General features: G+C 41.8%; 1 protein-coding gene across 1 annotated transcript in view; it reads right to left on the bottom strand.

Annotated features, from left to right (window-relative positions):
• The window catches only part of ZGLP1 (zinc finger GATA like protein 1), a 160,221-nt gene that overhangs the window by 14,465 nt on the left and 125,084 nt on the right, over positions 1 to 20,672 (bottom strand). The window contains exon 5 of the mRNA XM_085650723.1: positions 4,975 to 5,106. Within this exon, the coding sequence (XP_085506849.1) occupies positions 4,975 to 5,106 (132 nt within the window). The remainder of the gene's footprint in view (positions 1 to 4,974; positions 5,107 to 20,672) is intronic.

Raw genomic sequence — 20,672 nt, 5'->3', positions numbered from 1 at the left:
ATAAAATCCAGTTACACCTAAGCTCCCCATTGAGTGTGGCAGTCTAGGAGGAATACACAAAGCCCGACTGTCACCTAGAGACCGGCTGCAGGCACCAAATGGCAAAGGCAAGAGAATGACAACTTTCTAAAAGTGGCATTTTCAGAATTGCAATTTATAATCTAACTTCACCATAAATGAAATTAAATTCCAGAGACACCAAACATTAATTGGTGACATGGTCCCATTTGGAAATTACACGTATTAAATGTAATAAGGTAACTCCAATATTATCCTATGGGAGAGGTAGGTCTTGCAGTAGTGAAAAACAAATTGAAGAGTTTTTCACTACCAGGACATGTAAACCTCAAAAGTACATTTCCAACTTTTTGAATACATTTTACCCCGTCCTTTGGGCTTCCCAGAGCCTACGTTAGGGGTGATTTATATGTATTAAAAACAAACGTTTGGGCCTAGCAAAAGCTTTATTTGCCATGTCGAAATGGCAGTTTAAAACTGCGCACACAGGCTTCAATGGCAGGCCCGAGACATAGTTAAAGGGCTACTTAAGTGGGTGGTAACCCCACTAGTAGCATTTAATTTTCAGGCCCTGGGCACATGTAGTGTCACTCTACTATGGACTTCTAAGTAAATTAAATATGGCAATGGAGTATAAGCAAAACCAATATGGTTGTATGTTCTAACAATGCATTCCGTTGCAACGCATGCCTTTACCACGCATGCGTTACAACGCAAATGCCTTCACCACGTAGAACCTTTACCACGCAAGCTTTTACAACGTATTTTGTTGTAAAGCATGTATGGTAAAGGCCGTTCTTTTTTAAAAATACCTGACCCTGCTGTAAGCCCTAAATCTAGACCCCAGCACACCCCTGCGGAAAAAAAATACCTGTCTCTGCCCTAAGCCCTAAATCTAGACCCCAGCGCACCCCTGCCCTGTTTACAAAAATACCTGTCTCTGCCCTAAGTCCTAAATCTAGACCCCAGCGCCCCCCCGCCCTGCTAACTAAAAATACCGGTCTATGCCCTAAGCCATAAATCTAGACCCATGGCTCCCCTGTTCTGTTAAATAAAAATACCAATCTCTGCTCTAAGCCCTAAATCTATACCCCTGCGTGCCCCCGCCGTGTTAAAAAAAATACTAGTCTCTGCCATAAGCCTTGACCCCAGCGGGCTCCGCCCTGTTAAAAAAAATACCCGACCCTGCCCTAAGCCCTAAATCTAGGCCCCTGCTTAAATGGTCGGGTATTTCATTTCCTAATTCGAAAGGGGAACTCTTCATCCAATAAACAGATGCAGTTTATCCTTAAAGTTTACTCAGCTTTGATGGTGGTTGTCACAGATTTTAAAATGGCACATGTCTGACCTGAACAAAGATGTTGCGAAGACAGCAAAACACACGTTTCCAGGCTGACACACGAATGAAGCAATCCACTGCACTCGGCCTGCGTGATAAGGATTTTTTTCATAGACGTCACAGCACGAGGAGTCAAATCTTGCGAGGCACAGGTCGTCAAGAGGAAGCGGAAGGATCTCTTCGCTCCTCTAACGACGCTGATAGCCTTGACCACGCAGATGCCGTTACCAGCATATGCCCTCACCATGTACGCTGTAAAAAAAATTGTGATGAAGGCTATGCGTGGTAACAGTGTATGCATGGTAATGCCTGCGTGTTAAAGGCCCTGCGTGGAAACAGCTGCGTTGTAATGGCTATTTCCCAACCAATATGTTTTAAGGAGAGAGCTCAAGCACTTTAGCACTGGTTAGCAGTGGTAAAGTGCACACAGGCCTAAAGCCACCAAAAACAAATTCAGCTAAAATAGGAGGAGTGAAGGCAAAATGTTTGTGGATGACCCTGCAAAAAGGGCCAAGTCCAACAGGGAGAAAGAATCAGAAGACTGCAGCCCCTGCTGCCCTGTTCAATTCCTACCAGTACCACGTCCACAGCCCTGAAAATACTGCGGTGGCTGCTGCGCAACATGTTCAAAAAGCTGGCATTGCGTCTAAGTAAGCCCTCTGAAGTAATCTGTGAATTTCCCAGAATGGTGGGTAAATTGCTTTGCATGTGCCAATAGTTTCAAGGATCGCGATATGGTTCAATGGTCTTTGAGACATTCTAGAACTGACTCAGCCTTTTCACCTAAGAGCCTAGTCTCATCAACATGCATATCCATCAGGGTTGAATGCACATCACCCAAAAAACCTGAATTACCTCAACCATGCATATCTTCTGAGCACAACATTGCTACCAATAGCTTTGCCAGTGCAGTCAGTATAGTCCATGCCTGCCTGAAGTACATATTTCATTGCATTCCAAGCATGATCTGGGCCAGCGAGACCCTACAGTCCGCTAGAAACATCTGCAAGATCTCACTGGCCTTGTCTGATAATGCATGTGTGTACATGCCCAACAAGCAAACAACAAAATTCTAGTGTAAAATTAAGAAATTGACAACTGACAAATTGAAACCGGTTACTATTCAGAATCTGTATCTCCTATGTGGCAGCAGGAAGCTATTGACTCCGGTATTTAAGTAGTGGTGCACAGGCCTTCTCAGAATTCCAGAGCGATCCAGGGTCAATGCAAACTTTAAAGGTCTTTCACATTGATACAGCTTTATCAAATGCCAAACAATTAACAAATGTCTAACTCTAAAGCCCGCTTGAGGCTCAGGCCAAGCGGTCCTTCTGCATCCATCTCCATATGTAGGGTGGTCATGTGGTGCAAACAGACACTCCTAATTATTTGAAGATACAGGCATTTTGACCAGTTTTCTTCTTTGCTACAATGCCAGGTGATGGCCCTCACAACTGAATGTCCTCATCATGATCGGTGCCATCCTGCTCAACAACTCCAAATTGAAATGATGGAGAAGATGAGAAGAAGAGGGCAATGAAAGGAGAATCAGTGGACATCTAGGAACTCAATTAATTGAGAGATTATAGGACACACACACTGGCGTAACGAAAACTGAGGGGGCCTCCCTGCACAGTACAAAGAGGGGCCCCCTCCAGGCTCAATCAGGAGCTCTCTGGCCAGAGTGCAGTGCAGAGGGGGGCCCCCTGGAGCTTGGGGCCCCCCCACACCGCGGTGGCCTGTGTTACGCCGCTGGACACACGGACTGGCATGCAATCAAGTATTTGGTTACTAGGCTACAATGTGGAGTGTGCAAAGTTTTTTTTTCAAACTTCACAAAACATCTACAGAATCTATAAGGATGTTGCAAAATGTGTCACTTTGCCACTAGTGTGTTAAGATCATTACTTTTTCACATATATATTTATTTCATGTTATTAAATTGGGTCTGCGTAATTAAACTTATCAGAATACAGTTTAGTGTTCTTTCCCTGTATAACTCTTTTGTGCAAAGAAAATATCTGCAAAAGTTGAACTTGCAGAAAAGTGTGAAATTTCTTTCCAGATTGCCATGGTTCTAGAAGGTTGCAAACTATGTCACTGCAAAGTGAAGAGGCTCACAGTGTGGCAAAAACGTTTCTTTTGGTAAACCGCAACCTTAACAAGCATTGGCATGGCCAATAGGTCTCGCTTTTGGGACCTTATAAGTATTTAGTTAGGCAGCACAATATCCTTGGTGCAACAACATCAACCGTTGCATGGCTAAACACTTATAAGGTCCCAAAGGCGAGACCAATTGGCTATGCCAATGCTTGTTTCTTGTGGTAACTGCTTTAGGCTTATGCTTCAGGTGGGTAAAATAACAGAATTTCAGCACTTTTCCTAATTTCCTGGAGTTAAAATTACAGGCCAGACTGGGGAAAAAAAAAAAAAAAAAAACACAGTCAGGTGGGAACCCTACTTCTGCAGCACTCCAGCATATTTACATTGAATTTATTTCGGTTTACCCCCGTTTATTTTAACAGACAGAATACTAACTAAACACACAGTATTGCTTTTCAGCAGTGGTTGTTGTCGAGTACACTTCCTTTTAAAGTTTCACTTTTGCTTTGCGGCTTCCTTATCTAGAGAGGACACGCCTTAAAATTGATTGACAGCAGAACGTTGCTATAGGCTTGTCTGCACTGCTGTTGGCTAGCCAATGACCATGTAGCATTTGCAAACTTGGAAGAAGTGAGCTATAAACATGCAAATCGTTTTGCTGCAAGTAAAGAAAAACAGCTTACGTTTCATGTAGCACCGATCCGTAAAAATGAAAGAGCTAAACACTGAAGCAGCCTAACATCTTTTCCTGGACTACATCACTTACTATGAAGAAAGGTGGCTACAAGGAAAACTGTCCCCGTGCAACGAGGAAGCCATGAAGAAGAGAGCTAAACACATTTTACTGCCTGCTTCCTGTCTCTGTGAGGAATTCGGGGGCGATACCCTGTATAGTATTATTGCGACCTATTTACAGAAGCATAACGACCAAGAAGGGGACATTTTGAACAAGCATTGACCGCTTTCGCGGCCGCGAAAGTGAAAGCGATCACCCGGGAGTGGTGCGTGCCCATGCACGCATTGTGCTCTTTTACAAAGCACATACTTGTGCTTGTGGTGCACCCCTGCGCGCTCCCGCAAGGCGTATGCCGCCACAAGCACGAGTATGTGCTTTGAAAAAGAGCTGCACGACGGCTAAAGGTCTCCTATGCAGTGCATGCGCACTGCGTAGGCGAGACCTAAAAATGGCCAAACGAAAAGGGTTCTGGTTTGAAGATTACGATTTGAATTTTTTTGCTCGACCCAGGGACATTTATAACCAGGGAAGGGATTACAGGTATTTATTTATGTGCTGAAGAACTTCGTGATTGCTATAAAATGTATCATGTTTAATGATTTACAAAGTTCTGTAACTATAGGAACCATTGTTTTACTTAAATGTTATTCACGTGGAGGATTGCAGGTGTGTGGGTCCCAGGTAGACTGGCACAGTATTTCCTGCTACAGTAATTTCTCCACCCCACCTCAAGCCCGCGCGGTAAGTAAAGAGCTAGAGCGCTGGTGAGTTCTCTTACCGTTTCCCTCCTTTACGTTGACCCATCGAGGATCGCAGACCCCCGCCACAGTTAGCACAGTTAGAGTAGGACTTTCCTTCCTTCTTGGGTATGTTCCAACAATGGAAGCATCTGACCCCGTACTTCTTATACCTATAAACAGGTGAGAAAATGGCACAGTTAAAACATTAACGATTGGCAATGCCAATAGGTCTGGCTTATGATTTAAAATGTCTTGTGTCATTAATGGATTTAGGCAGTCAATAGGTCATCATGAATGCACTCTGCCACTCAGCTTTGTACTTATTCATCCATCCACTGATTTATTCTTGCATTCGCTCCTTGGACACAAAAAAACCCAAAAAAACACATCCAAACTCAACAATATATCCAAAATAAATTGAAAGAATAAAAGTAGAAAAAAAGAAAACATGCTGCTGCCTAAACACAGTGAGCATATGCCTGCAATAACACAACTAAACAGAGCAGTGGAATTGTAGATGGTCTGTCGCTGTCACAAGTTCTAGCACGGCTGCCAATTTAAAACTGACATTACCGATCTTGAAATAATAAAACAATGATCCACTCCAGATAACTGTGTCCTGTAATGGCCGCCTTATTTGGAAGCGGCAATGGTAATGCAGTGCACTACAGATGAAATTAGCCACAAGAAAGGACTCATACGAAAAGAAGAGAATTCAAAATATGAAATGGGAACTATAAAAGAAAATTGAAAAGTATAGAACTGGCCAGCGAGCCCTGATGCTGAAGTGCACTAATTTTCAGGTGGATGTGCACCTGTGATCAGGAAATGTCAAGTTCAAGAATCAAAATCGGATGTGGACTGAACCATTTCTCCATGCAATAAGTTGTCATGGATGGAAGCAGAGTGCAAATGACACTCGGACAGAACAGTGCCTGGAGAGGCCTAACCCAAAGGCTCTTTCTCCCTCTATTTGGAATATATTTTTCAATATGGATGTATGTATTACTTAATAATTTGTTTATCACAAGATGCTGGCAGACAGCTAAGCTTGCTAGGCCTTCTCAAGAGATTCTAACAAGAATTACATTGCAAATCTTCCACCATAGAGTTTGTCAAAGAGGATAACAAATACCAAAATCATTCCCTACAGATGTAATCTGTGAGATTTAATCTATCAAAAAAACAATTTCAGGTTTTAACACTGTGCAAAAATAATCAACTCTGAAGATCCTGTTTGCTTTAACTTGTTACATATTAAATATGTAACGCTTCTGCCTTTGTCACAACTTTTCATATTAAATAGATCAGGCTATGGAATCTGAAAATCCTTTTCGTAGTAAACCAAGCGGGCCTATACGTTATCCTTGGGTTGTCACCATAACTAACTCAGGCCTACTGTTCTGAGCTTAAGCTTTTCCCACAAGGAAAACATCAGGCATACAGTCATAAAACTATAAAACTAATTCGAAAATCCAATTGGCAAAGAAAAATACTATCTCTCCTGAGAGTGGTTAACAAAGATTATTTGGATGCAAGTTTTCTATGCCTTTGAGGTTTACTATGCCTACGGGGTTTGTCAGAGGGGTAACAAACAGCATGATCCCAGAGTAATAACAATTCACCCTTAAAATGACCATTGACTTTAACATATGCTTTTCTCAATCAATTAGTCAGGCATGATGTCTTGATTGTAACTTTTCATAATAAACAATTAGCCCCATAACTTTCATCATTCACTTATTACCATAACCAACTCGAACCTACCATATTGGGCTTAAGCTTTCATGTAAAACAGCCATCAGGTATACCATCATAAAGTTGCAAATATGTACAAAATGACAGGTATCAAATCAATATGTATTCCCTCCTATTAGAGCCAAATAAGAATTACTCGAGTGCAAATCTTCTATCCCCATGCTTTGTTCTGGGGAGGGTCACCAATGCTTAAACCCTTGCCTACTACGGTAATCTACGAGACTCTGTTTAACAAAATACCTGTATACAGGCTTTAGCACAATGTAATAACAATCCACCCTAACTAATTATATACCCTTTAACCCATGCTTTTCACAATATGTAAGGCCTACCTGCTTTGCCATAATGTTTCATTATAAACAGATCACAATTTAGGAATCTAAAATAACTTCGCACAGTGAACAGATCAGGCCTATAACCTTTACCTTGATTCTGCAACCAGCACAAGTTTACTGAACTGCGCAATAATAATACAATCAAAGTTTAATTAGACCTTAGTATATTGAACAGAATTTCATATAAGCAGACAGGCAAGGTCTTGCATCCAATAAAACTAAAAGATAAAACTCACAGTAAAATACATACCAGCTAATCCGAACTGCTCAAAATCTTGCACCCATCATGCATACAGTTATAAAATTACAAATATGTACAGTTGACAAAACAATATACCACCACTCTCAAGATTTAACCACAACAATCATAGTGAATGTTTTCTACTCCTAGGGTTTGTCGGAGTGGGTGACTAACAACAAAACCCTTCCTATGATAATCTATGAGATTTTATATAAAGAAATACCCTTTTGAGCTAAAGAACGATGATAACTTCAACCCAGATCTGTGACTGGGGATGAGTGTCAGAAAAGTTTCAACACTCAGTCCATCATCTCCTTGTGTTTGCGTTATAATCATAATAACCTGCAATGGCTGTGTTGACCGATTCATGGAACGGGGGGGGGGGTCTTCCAGCGCAGCCAGCTGTAACTGTCAGGTAGGGATCGGGGGACATGTCACAGTCCATGCTAATTGCACATACTGTGGGTTATGGACTAAATGGGTACAGCCAATATAGTCAGTGTGTGTGATGTGCTGTGTGACCTCCGGTGTGCCTACTAGTCCACCTAGCCTGCCATGTAGTGTGTGAGCACAGAGTAAAAGGAGTATCTTAGTCGAAGCATTATGTCTGTGCCAGATATTGCTAGGCCCCAGTTATTTATCAGCTTGCTAAATCTCTAGCATTTGATGAGGCAGTGGTGCGGGGCAGAGGGGAAAAGGAGTGGACTTCAAGCACATTATTAAAGTCGCCACCCAACAATCATAATATGACACACCATTGTGAAAGGACCCATGAAAGGACATTGAGAAATGATGACTAGTCTGTGTTAGGGGCATAAAGTCTGCCAAGTAGCATATGCCTAACACAAGGGCGTATCTACCCTCGGGCTCTACCACATCCTCTACAGCAAATGGGACTCCTGGCCTGACCCACACAAGTACCCCACGCACATATGAGGATAAACCAATGGCAAACAGCTGTCCATAGGAGGCCACCACCATCAATTTCTGCCTGGCACAAGGGCCTTTCCCTCCTGCTCTATGTCGCCGGGTGAAGGTACTGGGTTAGAAATCGTCCCAGGACAGGAGGATGACCAGATGGCTGGAACGGACACCTGAGTAATCACTGGGAGGTAGTCGGTGGCTCCAGGAAGGATGCGCCTGAGTGCCAGCCTTGTTGTCAGCAGCCGCCTGTGCACTCTGGTCACTAGCTCAGCCCGTGCCATCTGACTGCCGGGCTGGCTGACTAGATGACTTGTCAGTGTCTAGCCGACCAGATGACCGGTCAGTGGCTAGCAGACCAGATGACTGACAAGCCAACCAGTGCAGCTAAATGACTTGTCTCTCACTGGGTTCTGTTATTCCCCACTTTCAAGGAAAAACTGCTTCAAGCAGGCCAGAGGAGGGAGGTAGGCTGGCTGATGATTAAGCCTCCTTAGCTTTACTTCAGCTCAGACAACAGGTTGTTGGAAGGCACTAACCGAGGAGGTGGGGGCAAAGACCAGACCATCCTGTGAAAGGCAGATCCCAGGGAAGGTTGGCGTTGGGCCGTGGAGGAGTCTGGGGCTCCTGCAAGCTGAACAGCAGAAAGCTCCCGTAATCCCCTATGTGAGGTGGGTGATGCAATGACTTTCACCTGGAGGTCTGGTCCCTATTGACCATATCCAGGGCAGGTAGCATCGGACTGGAGAGGAATCTGGGCCTCCTGAGGGCTGAACATCTCCGTTAACCCCTGTGAGAGGCAGGCAAAGCCATGGCTTCTGCCAGGAAGGCCTGGTCCACACAGGCCAGTGCTACAGGCACAGGGCAGGGCCACCAATCACTACCCAGGGGATGGTACCATCAGACCAGGGTGGAGTTTGGGACTCCTGTGGGCTTAAAAGCTCCTGTAATCCCCCGTGAGAAGCCTGGACCCCACGGTCAGTGGTACCAGCCAGCAGGCCAAGCCTCCTACCCTTCCACAGGTAGGCCGATCCAGCCAATGGAGGAGTATGGGTGAGCCAACTCAGTAAACCACGTCACCAGCCCAGGCTTCCTAATCTGAATTATACCCAGGCCAATTTAAAAGACGGAAGTAACAGGAGATAAGATGATTCAGAGAAGTGGGAATTGTACTGCATACTATGAATGTCATTGAAGAAATCGATTAACCTTGAACCACTTAGATCTCAAAACAAGATGTCCAAGGATGAGGCTACTCCCTGTGCCCAGTACCCTAATATTAACTCTGCACAGCCTGTGTCAATACCCTGTTTCAAGTGCTCCACTCTCAACAGGGCTCAAATATAGTTTCAACAAAATGCACAGGGTATGCTCTTGGCTCACACACGCCCTTTACCAATGTCCCGTGCCCAGCTTGGACAATACGTATTACACCCAATTCAATCTGGTTTGTTTAGTACTCCATGAGGATTTTTGGGCCAAAGTAATTGTAATAGAAAATATATAGATCTATATATATATATAGATATATATATCTATATATATATCTATCACCAACATCCGTAGATCAGCCTCAAAGCATTCACGGACACGGACCAGGTAATTAGTGCAAAAGATTTATTTCGTGCGGTATGTCGCCATAACGTTTCGGCTCGTCCGAGCCTTGTTCACATGACAATGTGAATGAGTTAGACCACAAGATTTAAAGTGACAGTGCAAATTATTCAAGGTTCAAAGTTCAAACATGTGATTGAATTTTAAATAGAGGTAGAAAAAATACTGCAGCGTAGTCATCTGTTAAAATTGCATTTTCAAATACATTATAAATATCACACATGTTAAAATTGTTACATTCGTCAGATAATATACAATTGATTTCGATTAAAAACAATTGTGCAAATCAGCAAGTAGTGCAAATCTGTATAAAAGTCGAATAGAACATAATATTGATTTTCAGTTGTGGAAGTTCCCCCATTAAAGCGTGAAAGTTAGGGGTTCGCAATTCCCTGTCATTGTAACTGGAATTGCCTCTAATGATGCAAGTTACCAGATCCTCTTTAGAATTCATACCTGTGGGGCACTCCTCATGTTGTGCAAAGATCGCTTTGATGCTCAACCACCTAATTATAAACAGAGCGGTCTGCTACTGTGTACCTTAGTTAAATCTTCTTTTGTGTGTAATCATTGGTTAAATCCAATAAGTACAAATTATGCCTAGTCTTTTTTATATACAATCATGGGTTAAATCCCAAATGAGTAAATTATGCCAAAACACACTAATCACGTACTTATTTTCTGTAGATGTGTGCAGATGGACTTAAAACATTTTGAACCAAATTGTCTGTGTATTAAATACTACAATTGATTAAATGCACATATTCATATTATCTGTTCATTGCAAGATTGTGTCCCTACCCCCAAAAAAACATTTATATATTATTATTCTATAATATGTAGATCTTTCCTCACATATTGTTATTTGTTTAAAAAACCTGGAACCCTTTTGTTACGTGTTATAAAATATATATATGTCATATTCTCTTTCGTGGATTATGGGACCAAATAACCCAGCTAAATTTAGTTAATACTATTTCAAATAGCTTGTGCTAGTAAATAATTTGAGAAATTATAAAGCATAAATGTAATCACTATCCGGATGGAGAGCCACTTAGCTCGAGGAATGCTCACTTAGATCAATGACAGAAGTATTGCATACATGTTGAAAATGGATATATGGTCCAATCCTGGAATCCATATAGGTTTTCTAGAAAGTGGTAAAGACTCATACTAGTCGATATAAGAGACAAACAATATGTGTACAGCTGGTATATGTCTCATATAAAAAAGCATAAATATACTCCTCCAAATCTACTGTATATGGATAAAAGAATAAATATGTAAGAAAGTTAAAAGGTCCCCAAAGGGATCTACAATCAAAAATAAATAATCACCACCTTAATTTAAGATAAACATGTGTGCAAATCTTCTGTAATATGGAGGCCTCCTGGGTGCTTCGAGTCCAGTTGCAAAATGTATATGGTTTCTAATTTACGCAACTTGGACTCTCGGTCACCTCCTCTTCTGCTGGCATTCACTGCATCTATAACATCAAACTTGAGGCCCTGGTTGTCACTGTTGCAACAGGGTAAGTTTTATCTTGATTTACTATTGCCCGGAGATGTTGCAATATACGCTTGTGCACTGCGTGTTTAGTGCTTCCCACATATTTTAATCCGCAGGGACACTGTAAAACGTATATTGCAAACTCAGTCTTACATATAAGTACCTTGCTGATTAGATGTTCTTTATCACTAAATGCATCCTTATAATTTTTCATATTTATGCCATGTGTACATGATTTACATGTTTTGCATTTGAAAAAAACCCCAATTGGTTTGTAACCATGAGGTTTTTTCAATAGTTTCCGGGTTAGTATCAACCAGTCTGTCCCTCATCGATGGGGCCTTGCTAAAAGTTAAAGATGCTTTGCAAGGTAGAGTGGGACCAATCAATGGATCGCTCAGGACAATGGGCCAGTTACTATTAATGATTTTATATAACTCTGAATGCTGTTTAGTATATCCAGTGATTATTCTGAATGGATTGGCAGGGGAACTCGTTGGATCAGGATTTATCAGCTCTATGGTCTTATTAGAGAGATCAGCCGGTTTGTAGACATCAAGCAGTTTCTGTCTGTTAATTTTCATTGACTTCGCAACAGATGTGTAAATAGTGTGTTCCGAATATCCCCGTTCTAAATATATATATATATATATATATATATATTACCTACTGGCGGTCGCCAGTAGGTAGTTATAGTTAGGACCCTGTTTCCATAGGAAATCCGCAACATTCTATCTTGAATAACTTTTGCGCCGGTCGATGAATCCTCGCGAATTTTTCAAAATAGGTGGGGCGCTACGCTCCGCTCCTACCCTGAAAGTCTCGGGGGGGTTTCTTCAAGCGGGGGCTGAGATAAAAGGGGGGTCCCAAAACGCGTTTTTCCCATGCATTTTTCCATAGGACCTTTAGACACAGCTACAGCCCGAACGGCTGAACAGAATTACTTGAAATTTGGCAGAGAGGTAGTCCTCATGTCAAGGAAGTGCCTTTTGTAGGTTTGGTGTAAATCTGTTCAGTAGATTCTGAGAAAATAGCCTTTAAATCAATATATATATCTGAGCCAGCTTACGGTGCGCTTACGGTGCACTTACGGTGCGCTTACCGTACGCGTACGGTGACGTGCGCGAGCGCGATTCTGATTGGCTCTTAGATCTTAGTAAACATTCGAATCGGCCGAAACCAGGAAGCGGCGGCCGCCAGTTTCTCTCTCGCACTCTGAGTAGGGCAGCATAAATGAAGCCCAAAAATGGGTAAAGGGGCAGTATATTGAAATAATAATCACCCAGCAATGATATACGGGCCCCCAAACAACCCACAAGGCCAAAAAAAAATTTATTTATTTTTTCGAAAAATCGCAGATTACGCTTACCGTACGCGTACGGTAAAAAAATGTAAAAAAAAAAAAAAAGTATCCACACTCTCCCCACCCCATGTGCAAATGGTGCCCGAAGGGCACCATTTGTGCATGGCTTATGAAATATTTGAAATTAATAAACAAAACATTTCACAACGATGCGCATAATATGTCCCCCATGTGCGCACGGTGCGCGAAGCGCATCGTGCGTACATGGCCCATCTCGCATAATGTGGGCACGCGGTGCGCGCAGCGCACCGCGTGACCACCGTGCATGCATGGCACTAACTGCGTAAAGTGGGCGCGCGGTGCGCGAAGCGCACCGCGTGCTCACTGTGCGCACACGGTGCGCAAAGCGCACCGTGCGCGCACGGAACGAACTGCATTAAGTGGGCGCGCACGCCACGAATGGCGCAAAGTAAGTTAGCATTTAAAAAACCGTACAAATTCACTGAAAAAACCATAGGTTTCACACATGTTATAGTTAGCTGTACATTTTACTGATAAAAAAACAATGAAATTCCCCCGTTATAGTTACTGTAGGCAACTATAACTCACGCGACCGTAATCCTCTGCTGATGACATATGTGTCTTTATGAAAAAACAAATATTTGTAATATATGTATAGCTAAAATTTAATGGAAGAAGACATGGGCAAATAAGTGTCTGAATACAGTATTAGCATCAGCAGAGGATTGCGGTTGCGTGAGTTATAGTTGCCTACAGTAACTATAACGGGGGAATTTCATTGGTTTTTTATCAGTAAAATGTACAGCTAACTATAACATGTGTGAAACCTATGGTTTTTTCAGTGAATATATATATATATATATATATATATATATTTTATCTACTGGCGGTCGCCAGTAGATAGTTATAGTCAGGACCGTGTCTCCATAGGAAATCTGAAAATTCTATTTTGAATAACTTTGGCGCCGGTTGACGAATCCTCGCGAAATTTTCAAAACTTAGGGGGCGCTCCGCTCAGCTCCTACCCTGAAAGTCTCGGGGTGAGTCGTCAAGCAGGGGCCGAGAAAAAAGGGGGGTCCCAAAACGCGTTTTCCCCATTCATTTTCCCATAGGACCTTTAGTCGAAGGTACAGCCCGAACGGCTGAACAGAATTACTTGAAATTTGGCAAAGGGGTAGTCCTCAGGTCAGGGAAGTGCCTTTTGCATATCTGGAGTCAATCTGTTCAGTATTTCCTGAGAAAATTGCATTTAAAAGCATATACATATCTATATGCGCGCACCGTGCGCGCACCCTAACGTGCGCGAGTGGAATTCTGATTGGTTGTTTGATGTCAGTCAACATTCGAATCGGTCGAAATCAGGAAGTGTCGGCCGCCATTTTGTCTGTCGCAGTGATAAGGAAAGGTGGAAACAAGGTGGAAAACGTGAAAACGGGGCAGGGAAGAGAGTTTCTGACCCCCTAGCCTTAGTCAGGGGGTCACAGAAGGACCCCCAAGGGTGAATTTTTTTTAATTTATTTATTTTATTAAATCGGGGGGAGCGGGCACGGTGCGCGCACGGCGCACGGTGCGTGCAGCGCACCGTGCGCCCAACGCGCGCGCACGGTAAAAAAAACTTAAAAAAAATATATATATTAATAAATACATAACTTAGCATTTAAAAAACCGTACAAATTCACTTAAAAAACCATAGGTTTCACACAGGTTATAGTTAGGTGGACATTTCACTCGTAAAAAACCAATGAAATTCCCCTGTTATAGTTAGTTCAGATAACTATAACTCGCGCGACCACCACTCTATCACAAGGATGATGTCATCAGTGATGTCATGAGTGATGCCACTGACCATGTCATGAGTGATGTAATATGTGACGTCATGAGCAGTGGATTGCGGGCGCACGAGTTATAGTTATCTGAACTAACTATAACGGGGGAATTTCATTGGTTTTTTACGAGTGAAATGTCCACCTAACTATAACCTGTGTGAAACCTATGGTTTTTTAAGTGAATATATATATATATATTCACTTAAAAAACCATAGGTTTCACACATGTTATAGTTAGCTGTACATTTCACTCGTAAAAAACCAATGAAATTCCACGTTATAGTTAGATCAGGTAACTATAACTTGCGCGCCCACAATAAACTGCTGATGACGTCACATATTACATCACTCATGACATGGTCAGTGACATCACTCATGACATCAATGATGACATCTGAAATTACACATTGTGGATTGCGGTCGCGCAAGTTATAGTTACCTGATCTAACTATAATGTGGAATTTCATTGGTTTTTTACGAGTGAAATGTACAGCTAACTAAAACATGTGTGAAACCTATGGTTTTTTTAAGTGAATTTGCAAGGTTTTGTAAATGATAATTCCTAACTATAACGTGTGTGAAACCTATGGTTTTTTCAGTGAATTTGTACGGTTTTTTAAATGCTAAGTTATGTATTTATTTATTTTTTTCTGGTTTTTCACTGTGCGCACACCCTGCGCGCGCAGTGCGCTTCGCGCACCGTGCGCGCGCTGTGGGCGCTCGGTGCGCGCTTACAGATATATATATTGATTTAAATGCTATTTTCTCAGGACCTACTGAACAGATTTACACCAGACCTACAAAAGGCACATCCTTGACCTGAGGACTACCTCTCTGCCAAATTTCAAGTAATTCTGTTCAGCCGTTCGGGCTGTAGCTCGGACTAAAGGTCCTATGGGAAAATGCATGGGGAAAACGCGTTTTGGGACCCCCCTTTTTTCTCAGCCCCCGCTTGACGAATCCCCCCGAGACTTTCAGGGTAGGAGCGGAGCGTAGCGACCCATTAGTTTTGAAAATTTCGCGAGGATTCGTCGACCGGCGCCAAAGTTATTCCAAATAGAATGTTGCGGATTTCCTATGGAAACACGGTCCTAACTATAACTATCTACTGGCGACCGCCAGTAGATATATATATATATATATATATATATATATATATATTGCTTTTGGCGATTCTTTAAGTGATTCGTAGATTTTCTTTTCTTTAACAACGTGGTGACACTTTTTTCAACTCTGAAGGTCCTGTGGTCCCCCATCAAGGAGATACTAAGTGCCCATCTGGCATTAACATAGCGCCATGCGTTGGGTTTTCACAATGGAATTTGTACACAAAGATGATTAATGAACCTGGAGATAATCCAATGAGCTAAAATGCTCATTCTCTTCTCAGCCAGTCCATGAACTCCACTACCTTTGAATAAATTCCTGCTCCAATGCAATTTCAGTTTGTCTGCTATCAGAAACTCAATTATAAATATATATCTGCATTATTAATTTTATTGAAATGACTGCATTATATTAAACTTGATGGATGTGGTGCACAGCAAACCAGGCAAAGGCCCTCCCTTTCTCTAAACACTATCCTCATGCGAATTTGGTCTAATTTTGTCCAGCATTCATATCCTGCAGCAGAGTGGAAATTTCCTATAGAGATACAAATTGAAAAATCAACCTTTCGGCTCCCCCTTTAGATATTTATATACCTCTTTTCCAATCTACACAAATCCTCCCAAAATCAAACTAGTATATGCTTACACTATTTTTGTCAAACAGGGCTGATTAATAGCAGTCAAATAAATGCTTTTTAAATTAACAAACCATGCCAACCGCAACTATAGTCTCTTGGTGACGACTCTGAGATGCTGAACCAGTTAGCCACAGATTCAAAGCTGATATGATATACTCACAACTATGTCCTTCCCACTGGTCAGGAGAGAGTGATGAGACAGAGAGCAAACGAAAATGAGTAAGCTATTGAGAGGTAGAGAGAGACAGAGTAGGAGATAAAACCAAATCGAAAAAGAGGGTGCAAGAGGACACTATCTTGAGGAAGAGAGGGAAACTATATTCATAAATTATATATATATATATATATATATATATATATATATATATATATAAATATATATATATTCACTGAAAAAACCATAGGTTTCACACACGTTATAGTTAGGAATTCGCATTTAAAAAATCTTGCAAATTCACTTAAAAAACCATAGGTTTCACACATGTTCTAGTTAGCTGGGCATTTCACTTGTGAAAAACCATTGAAATTTCCACGTTATAGTTAGTGCAGGCAACTATAACTCACGCGACCGCAATCCTCTGCGGATGACGTCAGATATTACATCACTGATGACATATGTGTTTTTGTAATATATGTATAGCTAAAAATTAATGGAAGAAGACATGGGTAAATAAGTGTCTAAATACAGTATTAGCATCAACAGAGGATTGCGGTCGCGTGAGTTATAGTTGCCTGCACTAACTATAACGTGGAAATTTCAATGGTTTTTCACGAGTGAAATGCTCAGCTAACTATAACGTGTGAAACCTATGGTTTTTTTAAGTGAATTTGCAAGGTTTTTTAAATGCTAGTTCCTAACTATAACGTGTGTGACACCTATGGTTTTTTCAGTGAATTTGTACGTTTTTTTAAATGCTAATTTATGTATTTATTTATTTTTTTTAAGTTTTTTTACCGTGCGCGTACCAAACATGAAAAACCAGGACCCAGCCTCCTCTCCACAGGAAAAAGGTCAGAGCACACACGGGTTGCGTTTCTTGTCGTTTTTTAATGCACCGGCATGACACGTTTCAGCATTGCTGCTTTCTTCAGATGCCCCTTACAACAAGTGCTGCAAAGTTCATGCTTTTGAATGGAACTGGCTCCACTACGATTGGCGAGGAGGCTGGGTCCTGGTTTTTCATGTTTGGTGTGGCCACGAACACCAAGAGCACCCTTCCTTAAGCAGTCCGGCAGTGTGAGTGGCAAATTCTTTGGTTTTCACTAATGAACTTGGTTACTGCTGGACCGCCGCTAACCCACAATACAAGATAACAGCACTTGTTGGAGCCAATTTTGGTTTGATATTTAAAGGGACACAAGCGGCAGGACGAGGGTTGTGTTAGTCTTGCTATGTGGAACTAGAGACAAGGGTGAACGTGGTGAAAACTAGCAAGCGATGCCCACTGGGGATGGTACTTACCGAAACGCCTGCACCCGATATCTCGCAGTGTCGAGATTGTGTAAAATTTATGCCACGCCCACTTGTGATTTCCGCCAATCGTAGTGGAGCCAGTTCCATTCAAAAGCATGAACTTTGCAGCACTTGTGCTAAGGGGCATCTGAAGAAAGCAGCAATGCTGAAACGCGTCATGCCGGTGCATTAAAAAACGACAAGAAACACAACCCGTGTGTGCTCTGACCTTTTTCCTGTGGAGAGGAGGCTGGGTCCTGGTTTTTATATATATATATATATATATATATATATATACACGCACACGTGCGCACACACATACATATATATATATACCATAATAAGGATCCTAACAGCTTGTCTTTCTTTGGTGTCAACAGTGTGGCAGCAAACCCCAGAGGGGGTGACCGTGAGAAACTACTGAGGATTCTGGAGTCCGAGTATATCATACTCCTTGAGACCAAGTGCCCGTTCGGGCTGAATGAGGATGAGGAACTGTTTGTCCACATTGGATGAGTACTCCTGTGTCTATTCCTTCTGTCTTCTGAGTGCTCCTTGATTTCCCTTCGTTTGCTGCGTCCTGGAGGAGGGCTCTCAGCCTGGATGCAGCATATGCAGTGGAAAGACTTCACTTGAAGTATGGCCGGCTTTTTTTTAATCAACCCCGCTTGCCCCACTCCCATACTCCCCCTGTCCTATGGATGCTTTGATATTCTATCAATACCGAGGGACTAACTAACATTTCTGACTCTGTGTAAAATGACTTAGGAAGTTTAGATAGGTCATTTGATTTTTGATGATGCTGCTTATACGCGATTGCTCGGCATCGGGCAACCTGCCCTCCCCTTAGTTCTTTATTTGTTTAATGTTCTAATTATTTTGCACTCTTCACCCCACTCACCACCTTGTCTGGAGTTTTTCTGTCCTGCACGGCCCTTGTGATTTTTCAGTTTGTATTGTAAATATTGGGTTTGCACTGTGGGAGGTGCACCTTCTGTCCTTCTAGATTGTGTAAATAGGTGGATTTTCTGTGCTGATGTTCACTGGACCTGTTGTCCGTTGTTGTTGATCTATGCTTCTCATCTCTCAATGGCTTGACCTCTTGTAATAGGCCACTGGTCCTTGATTGAACTAATGACTCCATAACTTGCGAGTGGTGTGGCTGAGAATGGCTAATAGACATTTCTGCTAGCGCTGCACCAACAGCTAATGATATGTAAACATGCATTTGTGAAACGCATTAATGATTAAATGTTTCTATTGCTTCTGTAATGGCTACTTGGTCTGCAATGCAGTTATGTCTCTTGGAAACGTTAGAATGTGTTTAACAATGTTTGCTGTCCTCGCTGCTAAATGTAATATGGACATGCGCTTGCTATGCCGGTTAACCCCAGTTTGATTTAATTACCACCGATTATGTTTAAAAAGGAAATTTATTTTCTAAATTCAGCATGAGATCAACAAACGGCAGTCTTTTTTCCCGTAACTATGCATACATGATGTAATGTTTGCTAGTCTGTTTTCTAACTCAATCGGGAACCAGGCTGAAATGGTCCGTCTTCTATGTTGTGTAAATGCATTTTAAATGGTGTTTGTGCTTTTTATAATGTTGGCTTGTGAAAAAGACCGTCTGGTCGAAACGCGTCACCAATAACACGCTTTCTAAACACGAACCCTGGTGTGCGAGTCTTTGTTCTGGCTGAGTCAACCTTGCTTGCAGAATTTCTTTAATTTAACATCGGGATCAGACACCCGGGTTTCGCACCGACCTCGACAGGAGAGGAGCTGGGCACTGCCGGACTGAATGAATATAACTATTTACTGTCGCCACTAAATAGTTATACTCAGGTCTGCATTTGCAAAGAAAGAGCTTTTTTGGTTTGCTAAATAACTTCAGCCCTGTTTGACAAATCTTCACAAAACGTTTCCAAAACATCGTTCATCTCCCTCAGCTCCTTCCTGGAGAGTGTCAGGGTGATTAGCCGAGTGGGGGAGGGGAATCAGGGAAAGAATTGGGGCCCCAAAACTCAAATTTACCAAATTTGGCAGGAAGCTAGATCCTGGTCTGCAGATTGTGCTTTTTGTGATTTGGTGTAAAACAGTTTAGTAGTTTTTTTTAAAGTTAAGGGAAAGAATTAATTGTATATCTGAAAGTTGGATCCACAAGAGTCTTGAGAGAGACTCACAGGAGCGCCACTTTAAAAATAGAGCTTTCTGATCGGCCCGGGGAGCTTTATTTTCCTTGGGCCATTTCGATCCCACGGGAGTCAGACTCCTACGGGGGAGAGCACTCTGGTTCACTGCCAGCAACATGTGAAAAATGCTGCTGGCAGCCATTACTGTCCTGAAAAAATAAATAAAAAAAGAATAATAATATAATGGGACAGGGTAGAAATACCCTGAACCCCTAGGTCCAATGGATGGGGCAAAAACTGCCATGATCCCGCAAGACCCTTGCGGGATCCAGAAAAGTCTAGCTGGCGAGTTGACAACACTCTATATGGTGGTGTGTGAGTTACAGTAGGTTTTTGTCAGTTTAGGGTGTAAATTATAACTAGGGCTCCCAGTTTTATGGTATTTATTTTTTCGACAGTGCAATCTGTATTAAGCCATTTATTTTTTGCTTTTTTTCTGTATTTATCCATTTTTATTTTGTGCTTCTGTATAACTTAAGTTGCAACAAATATTTTTCCACATTTATTTAACTGATAAATATTTACTTGCATTTAAATGTCCAAAAGGTTTCAGTAGTACACAGTGCAATAGCGTTATCTAAAAACACCTGCATTGTAAAATAGCATAAATAACGGTTGATCTGCACTTAATTAGAAAACCTATTGTCTTTTTACATTTCCCCTACCTCTCAATCTGTACACCTACGGACCTGGCACTCATGATTGACAATAGAAAAAATCATCCAAAGAAGGCCTATTTTCTGTATTTTTCTATATTTAAAAATTAATACAGACAGGAAATAAATAGTTTCCGGTCTGTATTTATCTGTAAAA

Source organism: Triturus cristatus, chromosome 4_1 (assembly GCF_964204655.1).
Source record: "Triturus cristatus chromosome 4_1, aTriCri1.1, whole genome shotgun sequence".
Taxonomy (NCBI): Eukaryota; Metazoa; Chordata; class Amphibia; order Caudata; family Salamandridae; genus Triturus; species Triturus cristatus.
The sequence above is the reverse complement of the archived record's forward strand: the minus strand, read 5'-3'. Positions and strand labels throughout refer to the sequence as shown.